Source organism: Lissotriton vulgaris, chromosome 4_1, assembly GCF_964263255.1.
Source record: "Lissotriton vulgaris chromosome 4_1, aLisVul1.2, whole genome shotgun sequence".
In the NCBI taxonomy this organism is placed as follows: domain Eukaryota; kingdom Metazoa; phylum Chordata; class Amphibia; order Caudata; family Salamandridae; genus Lissotriton; species Lissotriton vulgaris.
In genome coordinates, this window is record NC_141691.1 from 1,419,995,197 (window position 1) to 1,420,008,119 (window position 12,923).

General features: G+C 45.5%; 1 protein-coding gene across 3 annotated transcripts in view; it reads right to left on the reverse strand.

Annotated features, from left to right (window-relative positions):
• LOC147724068 (BTB/POZ domain-containing protein KCTD1) overlaps nt 1-12,923 on the reverse strand; it is a 228,548-nt gene that overhangs the window by 30,487 nt on the left and 185,138 nt on the right. For all 3 annotated transcript variants that reach the window (XM_086965664.1, XM_086965666.1, XM_086965665.1), the window contains one exon: nt 1,091-1,269. In XM_086965664.1, coding sequence (XP_086821790.1) covers nt 1,091-1,269 — 179 coding nt within the window. The remainder of the gene's footprint in view (nt 1-1,090; nt 1,270-12,923) is intronic.

The following is a 12,923-nucleotide window of genomic DNA, read 5'->3' on the forward strand; positions in this document are numbered from 1 at the left end:
TGAATTGCAAATGATCAGGGCATTGTCTCAAGAGTATGGGGAGCTTGTTCCAATAATGGAGGCCAAGATGAGAGAAGGCCCTTCCTCCTAATCTAGCCTTCCTTACTCGAGGCACCACAAGATGATGTTTGGAGCCTGAGTGAAGGGATCTGGAAGGTAGGTATGGTGTAAGTTTCTCTGAGAGGTAGGTGGGGCCTTATGGATAGTGCAACAAATTTTGAATCCTATACGTTGGCGAATAGGAAGCCAATGAAGTTGCAAGAGAAGAGGGCGAGAAGCAGTCTTAGGAGGAGCATTGAGGGCCAGTCTCGCTGCCGTATTCTGGACTACCTGCAGTCCGCTGAGCGACGAGGCCTCATTGGCGGAGATCAGCAGACCGTTACAGTAGTCCAGACGGCTTAGTACAAGTGCCTGAGCCACACATTTTTCAGAGTTGAGTCAGGAAGCAGAGGGAAGACTCGGCGGAGCAGGCCCATTGTATGGAAACTTGATCCAGCTGTCTGAGCAGCATGCTCCTTCAGAGTAAGGGCCTGATCCAAACGGATACCCAAGTTCTTAACAGTAGATTTGGGGGCAGGCCTTCCTTCAGAGTTAAAGACGATGTTTTAGCACGCGTACCAGTGCTGTTTATTAGTAGAACAGATCCATGCACACATGCATATTCATGAAAGATAAATAACACCTAATTACATGTCCGTAAGGAATGTTTAAGTGCATTTTTTGACTACGAAAATACCATTTCATTAGAAGCATCCTGGAAATGTAAGGGTAATGTCAATAGCAGGGGAAGCATACAACTTCCTACCTGCCTCAATTTAGATAGCACTTAAATCATTTTTGACAGCCAAGAACGAACAATCACTAGAGTCCTAAATGCCCAAAGATTTTCAAAATATAAGTGTAATATACATTTTTATAAAATGGAGCAGTAGGGAAGAAATGCAATCCCGGTGTACTATCTGTAGCACTACTTCATGAAGTCTAGATAGAAAATAACATGTTAATGAAGGAATAGGATGAGCCAAATGACAATGCTAAACGTGCAATTGCTATTCATCCAAACAAACAACGAATTGCACACAAAATTTACCTAGAATCTGGGTATTTCGTGAGTGTTGCCAAGCTGCTGGTATACATGTGTCCACCCACATCAATGTGCACAGGCGCATTGGACTTGGTGAGCTGCGCTGGAGCCGGAATGCCTTGGTTGTTCAGTGGAGATGCCGGTGATCTGGTGATCATAGGTCTGGACATGTTGGGCCGACTGTCCTGTAGGAGATAAAACAGCACAGTTACTGATTGACCAGATGTATAACAGTAAAATAGAGCAAGCTAACATAGGTCAGAATATAAAGGAACACCAGAAAACCAAGGTAAGTAGACTAAAATGCGAAAAATGGGGCTTATGAAATAATTACGGCCAAACAAACTAGTATCCAACCATATAACAGGTTAATTGTTTTCATGATTCTCCTTTACATATCATGCAGGTATTGGCAGTGTAAATGAAAAAAAACAGAACTTAATTCAAATTATATATTTTAATAAAGAATTAAATAACTATTGAATGCAAGTGAAACTGGGACTGGGTACTCTACCACAAAAAAAACACACTTCATGGAACTTTTTGGACACTCAATGATAACTGGTGCATTTCAAAGCACATTAACTCAATAACAATGGTTAAAACCAGTTCTCAATTCGTTAAATAAATAAATGACGGTCCCTTATTTGTTTTTAAGCACATGGGTGAGGCAGGTTGAGTACCAGATACACAAGCTTAATTTTCCTCACTTTTTGATCCTAGTGCCCCTACTAACCAAGAGACCCTGCATGTCCCGGACACATTCCAGACTATTGGCCTGAATGGATAGCAGCATGCATACATGGCGGTATTAATAGAAGAATGGTTGCCAGAACCCTAAAAAGCTAAGGATCACTGATTTAGCTGTCCTTCTCCTATTTCTATTGACGTTGCTCTGCAATTTAAAGCAACTAGAATTAGGACCGAGATATCCCACGAGGTACAAAGTCTCTGTCCCATGAAGCAAGTGCCAGAAGGGGCAACAGACACAAAAATGAAATACTGTTTAAAAAGGAGTAAGATTTAAAGAGTTCTGTAGGTGGGCATGACGTTCTACCCCAAGTAAGGGAGAGCCCAGAAATGTACTGTCAAATGTATCATTGTATAACACATTATACTAGTAAATAACAGTGATCGCTACTTAAGACCTACTTCATAGGCAGGGTTTCAACCTCCAAAATAAATACATACATCGGGAAAAATCTTTCAGCAAATGGTGCGCTTTCAAGCTCTAGAGGAAACACCCATTGCTAAACTTCTTAGAATGCAAATACTACTTTAGAGGGGGGGGGGCAAAGAATACAACCCCATTGGGCACACTTGCACCAGTTAACACTGTTAAACGTCCACAATGTCATCCCATTTATTGCGCTGTCTCTTTTTATAATAATTCGTACTGCTAGCAATTTTTACTCCCAAATGTTTCAGGAATGCACTTGCCCAAAATAACCCACTACTTTTTAAATCGCTACTAATACCATGCTGTCCATTTCGGCCTGCTCCATTTTAGTGACTTGCAACTCAATTCGTTTTCAATATGTTAATCCCAGGCAACTATATCTTAACCGGAGAGCCAGATATGAGGTAGGATTGGGCCGACTGCCTCAGCGTCCCTAATCCGGCTGGGACACTGTTGAAATGCTGCTGCTTAAGCATTCAAATGTGTTCAGTGGCTGCGTCTAGCCCTTTTGTTGGGGCCAAGCCCACACTGGCTGATTTGGTTGGTGTAGGAGTCAGAGCAGACAGCCAGTTCCTCAGTCAAGGTAGCATTTCCAAGTCTGGCTGATAGCCAGAACCCGCTGCAACTCATGCCAAGTCGTAGGTTACATACGCACCAAGGACACTGTAGAGGAAGAGATGCTATTCAGACCCATACTGGGTTCAACCAGTACCAGACTTGGGTGGCTATGAAGGGAGCCTTGGAACAGAGCGAGGAAGATATGATTAGGAGACGGAGGTGTTTCTACACCACTGTCTAATTAGAGGCTGATGTGTGCTAATATACATGTGTATTTGTAAAGTGCATGAATACCCGTAGGTGTCTTTGCGCTGAATAACAGATGTTTATTGTTACCCAACTCAATGGTACTCATTTTATTGATCTCAGATGGATGAAAGGCTGAGTGGACCCGCCAAGATTTGAACCTGTGGCCATGAGGTCAAACACAGGCCCCTGCAGTGGACACATTAGTCCACTGAGCCACCAGACCCGGCTAATATCAGGGCCCTGGTTGGTTATTTTTACAAGTGTAATAAACAGATCAAACAAAGAACCCAAATAGTGCTGCCCTCAGTGAAAATATTTTTTAACGATGAGCAACATTTTAGGGTGTCACAATGGACGCACTGGGGACCAGTGGCATAGAGAGAATACATGCAAATTGTCAAGAAGCACGATTTCTCATAAGGATACATTTAATGCAAATAACCTTTTAATGATTTCCAAATATGAGACAAACAGAATCAGCGTATGCCTCAAGGAAGTAGGTGGAAGGGGGTTGAGCGGAAACAACCCCATAAAACTCTGAGTAAACTCCAGTTCAACAGGACTGCAATGCCAGCGGGCTTACACCTTCACCACTGAATCTTTATTTTCAATTGTGATTTTACTTAGTCATGTGCAAAGTTAGAGCCACTTCCTTCCCAAGCCAAGTACTCCACCTATATATTTCCACATCAGAAAGCCAGCCATGCCACAACTTGCGCAACAGTTCAATGTTTGTGACCAGACTTTTTTAGTAATCTGACTGTCCTACTTTTCATAGGCAAATATGCAAGAAAGTAATTTCACTGTGGGAGGGGCTTGCATATGAATGTCCAAGCCTGTGCACAGGCAAACTATTTCATGTGTACAATCAGATTGTTCATTAGAGACAGCGAAGCAAAAAAAGGCAAACACAGCCACATAGCAAAAAGAAAAGGCAACATAAGGGCAGTTAGTATGAAAATAATTTAAAGATCATTTACATTATATTTTGGGGGTCTGTCAGAGTGATATTTTTTTATGAGCTAAATTTACATCATATTGGGCAGATTACATTTTTGAACTAATGCTCAGGGTTTAAAGAATGGGGAAAAGGTTTTCCCAAAGTAAACAAAATCAGACTAAAACATACACAACTTGATGCCCCCAAACGTATAATCATCTTGATGGGCCTAAACGTATTATCTTCATTCATGAGTTCTTAAGTAGCACTGCATTACTTGTCCTGACCTAAATGTCAACATGAGAATTAGTGCAAGTGAAAAATCAAAAATACAAGTGTTGGAAATTATTGTCAATTGCCTCGCATTTGATTGGAAAAAAACGTGGAAGCTAGCTTTAAAAACAAAGTTACAGACAAGGAAGTGGCGCCAAGCTGAAGTAGGCGCTGGCTACATTTCCAACACTTGCCTCTACCATGAAGTCAGCCTGGGACAAGAAGGGCCGGGCTCAGCAAGCTACTGAAAATCACCTTGTAGGCGGCATGAGATCTTGCATATCTAATCACCATCGCAGCACAGGACTCGGGCACATACAAAAGAACCACCTACGTCAGAATGTCAGAACAGAGCGGCAAAGGTGGCCTTGTGTAATCTAACAAGTACGAGCTCCTTGCGAGCCAGCAATGCTGCCAGTGCCAGAAGAGATTGGGTATCCACGGTAGTCTGCTGATGGAGATATTTGCACACCCTGACAGCTTCCCTTCTTGCAACATACTTGCTCCACCGCAGGATGAGAAGCAGACAATGACAACATACAGCAGAATCGACAAGGAGGTTGACAAAGCCGCTGTAGTCTGATACCCTCTGCTCTTTGTTTTATCTTTTACTCCACTTGGTTGTTTAATCGTTTTAAAAGGTGTTTAAATGATATACAAACAGTAAAATTCTCTGTAGTATTTTCTGACACCCTTTTTGTATTGTTTTCCAATCCGATAGCCTCCTTCATCTGGATTTAAAGGCAGCAAGACTAGCAGGGTAAGAGCAGGACCCGTTTAGAGCATCACGGGATGCCACAGGATAAACCAGATTACCTATTTTACATCATTCACCTTCAACATGGTTATTTCCACTGATGATTGATTCTCTGTGAATGTACACTTCCGTTTGGGGGCATCAAAAACATGTGCAAGGCATCCATTCATCAAAGGAATACCTACAGTGCAGCACGGGACCAAGGGTTATGAGACCATTTCAAGTTCACAGATCCAAACATTACTAGATGTCTCTATGCCATTGGGGGCACCATATTGCAGTCCAGGCTTCCCTTCCAAATTGCTCAAATGAAGTTAACAACCCCTTCGGTGCTCATGACGAGCTGAGCTCGTCATGCAGTACAGTGCTCCTGTGCTCATGACGAGCTGAGCTTGTCATGACCACACCCATTTTTATTATGGCCCAGCACAGGAGAGGAAAAAGACCAGCAGCGATGGTGTTAAGTCCCAGAATGCATTGTATTGTTAAATGAAAGCTCATGCTGAAACATAGTAAATCTGATGACAGTCATGTGCTCACCTTTGGGATATGCGTAGAACTTTTGGTAACCATTTTTTTTAAAGGCAAACATGTATGTTCTGGACTAACGAGTATCATGACAAATGTATTCTTGCTAATCGGACAGGATAAGGATGCCAAAATAAATAGCTAAACAAAGAATTGTTGCTTTCGGATTTTAATCCTCTAGTGCAGAAGGCTTTATTTATGCAGGTCAGGCACAGGGGCCTGGACTAAATATATTAGGCTACATCCTCAGTCAAACGTGCCCAATGTTTATAAAGGATTATTAGTTAATGGCTTTTGGTTAGCCACATAGCCAGCTAGGAATCACACGCCTTTTTAATACCACAAAGCACTGCAACATACTTAATCAATCCAATACATTTTAATGACCGGTTTGAACTAGACCACCAGATCTACATAATGACTTTTCGTTACAGCTGTAAGGGCCGATATATATATATGCATTCTGGTTATTAAAGAAGTTGTGAAATGGCATATCTTAAACTCAGTTTTAAAATTTATGCCGGACGCCTTACGGAAACTTGTTTTCAGCATTTAAAGTTGTGGGCACTATGCCACAGAATTACATAAAACATTATTTCAACGCACCACAGTCACCAGGGGCACCTGCTAACATCAAATTTAAATAACCCTCTTTTGGGCAATGATTTTATCCAAATTTTGAGATACAAGAGTCCTAGTTTCTTGTTGTAACCCAACGAGACAGCATTTTCATTTAGTTTAGTTCATTGTAATGCGTAAATTCAATTTAGGCGACCATTTAATTGGCAAAAACAGTCTTTGAAACAATTATTGCTGCAAGATATCACTACTGTGTTAAAGTGGTACATGAGACGACAAGCAGAAGTTAATTGAGGCTTACTATGCAATTTTGAAATGTGGGTGCTGCATTCAAATTGCAGTACAATGTCCCAAGCACTTGGTGGAGGAGCGCTCCGGTTACAAATGGCACAATGCTATTTCCCTGGCATATAGAAAGAACCAGAAAAAAAAATTGGTGTGCTAACTACACTGAACAATTAAGCTGGGGCTATCGGACTGCACACAGTTTAAGCTACTGCTATTTTTGTAATGCTCAATAAAAAAAAACCTCTGGTCCCAGGATGCTCGTTTCCAGTCCAGGGAGGACCTGGCTTGGCAGTTCGGACTGGGCTGTTTGCACGAGGATCAGGGTCAAGACCGATTTGCATAAGGCTGGGTCCGAACTGGTGTGGCGTTGTGAGCAAAAAGACAATGGATTTAACCAAAATCTCTTGAATGGGGGTGAATGTTTGATTCATTCAGCTTTCTGTCCATCATTTGTTGCAGTAGCGCCATAAAAAAAAAACAAGCACCAGGTGACATACCTGTCAGTTTACCAACTCACACAGAGCTATGCAGTAGACAAGTGACATAGAATCTATTTCAGGCATTGTACTGTAGAGTTTTTATTTTTGAAAGTTGGGCACCATATGGTGGGGCATTGCGTTATTGCTTTATACAATGCGTTCAGGTGGCTATTGCTTCTAGTTAAGGAAATGCTTGGGATTAAATACACCAAACAGGTGACACCGCCTATTTAAAAAAATAAATGACAATGCTAGGTCCCGAGCACATGACATACATCATATATTTAGGGTACTGCACCATACACCTATTTAACAGGGTTGTACAGCTCTCAGACACTTTATTTTGCTTTTTTTCATTGCGTTCTGCGCAGGCTTCAGAAAAATGATCATTACCCAACTGCACAGACACTGTGTACCAGGGTATAAATTAGCGCAGATTTGGTGCATTTTCTTGAATCAAAATAGTGAGCCACAAAGTACTAGCACCAAGTGGCCTGAAGAAAAAAATACAAGCCTATTATCTTGATGCTGATGGTCTACACCTGGACAAATCACTCCTACTCGCAGGGCAACCCCAATGCTGTCTCCAGATGTAAGTCTAATATTCTCTCTGGTGCTGGAGCAGCCACTGCATCCAACTGCAGATCAGCATTAAATGGTAGTAAGGAGGAAGCAGTCAGCAGGAGAATGGAGGCTGTCCTGGATTCTGTGCAGGACTGCTGACACCAGTCAGTGCAAGCGTGTTCTTGTCACGTGTCCGCTCATTAAAATCTACGCACCAGACAGTTGTGTAGTGAAACTTGAGGGCGCCCCCCTTCAAAGTACATGGAGGGGCCACCCTCCGGACTAACTCAGGAGCACTCAGGTGAGGGCACTCTGCTGAGCGGGCCTCCTAGAGCTTGGGGCTCCCTGCACTGTGAGGGCCTTTGTTTCGCCACTGGCACCAGAACAAATAATGACCCCATGCTTTTTATACTCACTTAGCAATACTGCCAGACATCCAAGGTAATAGTGGTAGGACACTGACCCAAGGGTTTCCGCATCAGGATGCCTTTTGGAGGGGGATTTAGAGGTCAGTGACAACAGCTGGTGAGAGCTTTCAATGTTTTGGTTTTTTGGGGGAGGGGGTCATTAACCCCCCTCTACAACCCAGAAGGAGATTGACTAAAGAGATGGCCGAGGCCATATTTTTAGGTTTTGGCAGTTTATAAAAATAAATGCATTACAGAGCACAACATACTGAAAATGGAACCCCACGTTCATCGTACTGGCAGCACAAACTTTGAGCCTGATGAGAAGTGAGCATGAAGCCTGTTGAAATACAGGCAATGAAGGAAGACATGCAAGCCCAGAGGATGAGGGACTGAGGTGAAGCCAGTAGCTTAGGACCATAGAAGACCGTGTCATTCAGATAGAAACGAAAGTGAGGATATCTGCTTAGGGGCGTGATCGAGGGAAGACTGATGGCAGGAAAGAGTAGTGAAGGAGCAGTGCAGACTTAACACTGCTGGAAATATACAGCATGTGCAGAAAGAAGAGTGCAATCACTGTTGCATAGTGAAGAACTCCTGCATCTGCCAGTTTCCACTTTAAATTGAAACCACGGGAAATGCATATAGCTTGCCCGAAGAATAAGATGAATATTTATTACAACATTCTATACAGCACCACACCTCATCTAGGCTACTTCAAAGCAACAAGTCAAATTAAAAGTGTGCACATTAAATTGATTAAAATTAAAAGTGTTATTAACTTAGATTGCAAAACAATGGGTGTGTTTAATTATGATATAGATCCTCCAAAACAAAGTTAAAGCTATATTCCAACTTATTGCCAACATCTTTGCTACTTAATTGTGAAGGGAACAAAACCCGTGAAAATTACCTAATTCTCATTACCAAAAACGAAGGCAGATTTTTTGGGGGTGAATACGTTTTTAGGATTTAAGTGGCGGGAATGTGTTGGGGGGGGGGGGGGGTTAGAGTTCTGTATTTTGGCATAACGAAGGAATTTTTAGGGTTCAGTAATAGGTAAACCTTTGATGGGAATATGAGATCTAGGGTTCAGCATTATTATTTAAAAATAAATATTTGAGGGGAGGAGCCGAGCCAGGGACTAAGATGGCCGCCTAGAGGGTCGGCTCCGCCGATCGCTCTTGCCCGCTGCCACATGCTGAAGGGATCCTGGACCCCCGGCCCTACCCCGTGTAAATGAATGGTCCGCCTCAGAGTGCAACAACAGCGGGGCCGGAGGGCGCTGTGGACCCGGCCCCGCCCGGACGTCGGCCAAAATAAACATTGTGTGGCCTGGGTCGCCGAATACACGGGGCAGCTGTGAGTGCCAAATGCTGGGGGCTGTGTGCGGCGCCCGTAGGAACGCGGCCTTGGATGGGCGGACCGGCCTGCTAAATGCGGGGCGCCTGACCCCGGTGCAGGGGAGGCCCGTTGTTGAGACCAATCGTCTCGCCTTGGTGTAGCCAGAGGCTCCCCCCCTGAATGGCTGTCCAGGGGCCCAAAGCGCCACAAACTGGGGACCACATCAATGGGACACTCCTGAAGCGCCTGATTGTGCAGGGAGCAGTGAGAGCGACCTAGAACACATCAAGGGGCGCCTCAATAACCCTCAAAATACCCGGATACCACAGCAGGGGGACTGATATCTGTCAAAGTGTGGATTGTTTGGAGGGCCCGTTGGAGTACTGTACTCAGGGGTCACGCAGCGCCTACTTGCTGGCACACAACAACCGGTAACGCTTGGCTGAGAGGTGGTGAATTTCCGGAAGATTGAATAGGACCCCTGTTGGCGGGGTAGCGGCCGGGTCCAGAGGAGACACATTGCCAGTCGACTGCCAGGTGGAGCCTTGGTGGGTTTGCCCCCGGAGGGCTCGAAACAAAGGGCACGCTACACAAGATCCTCCTGAGCTGGGGCGTTGGTGGTAATCCAGTCGTAAAATGGCGACTAAAACGGACCCGGACAAAACTTCGTACCGGAACACTAAAGGGTCTAGAAACGTTCAGTCCAATTGACTAGACAGTTACACTTTCCTGAAGGGCTCCCTGGTGGAGGCCAAAGGTCGCAAAAGGTGCGAGGATGATTCACTGGCAGTGACGGAGCCAACTCTCACAGATCTTATGGCAGCTATAAAAGGAGTACAGACATCTCTGGGCCAGAAAATGGAAGCCCTGGATACCAAGCTTGACACTGTTACCATAGAGATGGGGCTGATTAGGGCGGATCTCACGAAGACTGGTGAGAAAGTGAAGTCGCTGGAGGTTAAATCGACCAGCCTCATTGAGGACGTTATTCAGTTGCAGCAGGAGGTACGTGATCTTAATGCCTCGAGGACTCTTGCGGATCCCAAACTGGATGAGTTTGAAGGCAGGGCAAGGCGGAATAATGTTTGCATCCGCAAGAGTGAACGAAAAGTCGGAGGGGCAGGCGCCAGACCCGTTTGGGGATTCAATACTTAAACAACTACAACCGAAGGGCCTCAGTAACTTTTTCACAGTTGAGAGAGCTCATAGGGTCCCTGGGGGCGGCCCAAATCCGGGGCACCACCCCGACCTATGATTGCTAGGGTCCTTAACTTCCGCGACAGAGATGACATACTTCAGGCGGCCCGAGTGGGGCCTCTCTGCGAATTGAAAAACGCGACCCTCTTCTTTTTTCCGGACTTCTCACAAGCCGTGCAAACACAGGGGCAGAGCTTTCTAGCGGTGAAGCGGCGACTACGGGATAAGGAAATGAGATACGGAATGATGTTCCCGGCCCGCCTCAGAGTGGAGCATAATGGGAAATCTTGTTTTTTCGATAATCCTGAAGTAGCGGCAGACTAGTTGGACAGCGCATATGCAACAGAAACTGAGGGCCAATCCAGAGAGGAGGCGGACGAACAATAGTAATTGAGACATGGGTCCGAAATGCGACATGTATTGTGAGTGTGACACGGGGAGGGCTGGAGAACACTGCTTCTCTGATGCTGCCAATCCGAAGTGATCGTTTTGGGGACTTGATTATATCTGGGCAGCATGGTAGGGGTGGGGAGGTAGAAGCGGGGGTTGTTCCCAGGCCCTCCTCCATTTCTGCGTTTAGTTAGTTGTAGAGTAGGGTGGGGCGACAGGCACACTGCTGGTTAGGGATGAGCACAAGCTTTAGGCAGGGGTGCAGGGTGGGGGAGGCGGGGATGGCGGGATTTTCCAGTAATTTTGAATTTACAATGCATAGCATGATTTAAGTTTTTTTTGGGGGGTTATTTTTGGCATTGGGTGTCGAGGAAATGATGTATCAATAACATGTCTTCTAGTAAGTCTGGGTTGGGAATAGCCACGCTCAGCTGGAATGTGAATGGACTAGGAGATCAGATAAAGAGGGGAATGGTCTCTCAGTTGATCAGGAGACACTCCCCAGATGTTGTGTTGCTGCAGGAGACCCGCCTGGTAGGTAATCTTTGTATGGCGCTGCATAAGGGTGGGTACAAACTGGTTGCACATGCTGGGTTCATGACGGGATCTAGAGGGGTAGGGATATTGGTCAGGAATTCCTTCTGGTTGACTATACAGGCCACTTGGGAGGATACTAGAGGCATATACATTGGCGTTTCAGGGCAGTCGGAGGGAAGAACGGTCACCTTCTTGTCAATATATGTCCCCCCCCGGCCGTTCAGGCTGACACCTTTCGGGACCTGTGCAGAATCTTTGTGACATTACCAATGGGGTTGTTGATAGTGGGAGGGGACTTTAATTCAGTGGTGGATGGTGAATTGGATAGACATCCCGATAGGACTCTCCCGCTGTCGTGACGGTGGCTGTCAGATTTCATGGAAACCACGGGACTCTCAGACGGATGGCGCCTGCGTCACCCGGGGGAAAGATACTACACTCACGCCTCGGCTGCCCATCATTCCTTATCAAGGCTAGATTATATCCTGGTGCCGACGTCCCAGCTGGTGGAGATTCGGGAGGTGAGGCATCTGGGCAAAGGGATATCGGATCATTCACCGCTTTGGCTTAAAATAGAGGTGGGTCAGAGAGACGTGGGTCGGATAGCTCCCATAGGTGCATGGCATCTGATACCCCCCCCCCCCTCCCCCAACAAAGAAATAGTGCAGATCATGTAACAGTATTTTTAAACTAATGTAGGAACTGTGGAGTCAGGTAGTTCCCTGTGGGAGGCGTATAAGACTGTAATCCGGGGAGAGGTGCTATCGTTAATTGCCGGAAAGAAGAGGAGGGGCCGCGCAGAGGTGGATTGAATCGAGACACAATTGACAACACTGGAAGGGGAGGAGTCGGGAGATAGTACACCGGAGGAGAAACACCGGCTTAGTCTCCTGAGAGATGAGTATAGGAGACTGCAAGTGGGAGGGCCCGGGAGCAGCATGCGGACACTCAAAGTAGGGTGTATGAACACGGAGATAGGGCGGGGAAGTTGATTGCGTGATTGGAGAAGTGAGAGTGGGGGTCCAGATTGGTGCCAGAATTGCAGACAGAGAGTTTGGGTAGTATTACGGAACCGCAGCAGATAGTAGAAGAGTTTGCGACATACTACGGTTTGGTGTACACTGCCACGGGTACATACACAGAGGCTGATAACGAGGCCATGCTGCGAGACATACAAATGCCTGCACTCTTGGAGGACGACAGGAAGTACCTGGACTCTCCTTTCACTAATGAGGAGGTTGCCCAGGCGATTAGAGCGGTGCGTTCCGGGAAAGCCACGGGCCCTAACGGGATCCCTATAGAACTTTATAAAAATGAATGCCAATAGACTAGCGCAGTTTCTCCGGGAGATGTTTGAAGAAAGTAGGGAGGAAGGCCACCTCCCATATGATCAACGAGTTGCAAACATAGTCGTTATACATAAGGACGGTAAGTCTCGAACTCTGTGTTCTTCCCATCGGCTGATCTCACTTTTGAACGCAGATCCAAGGATACTGGCAAAATTGTTGGCAACGAGACTGGTCAAGGTGATAACGTCCATTGTACATCTGGATCAATTGGGCTTTATGC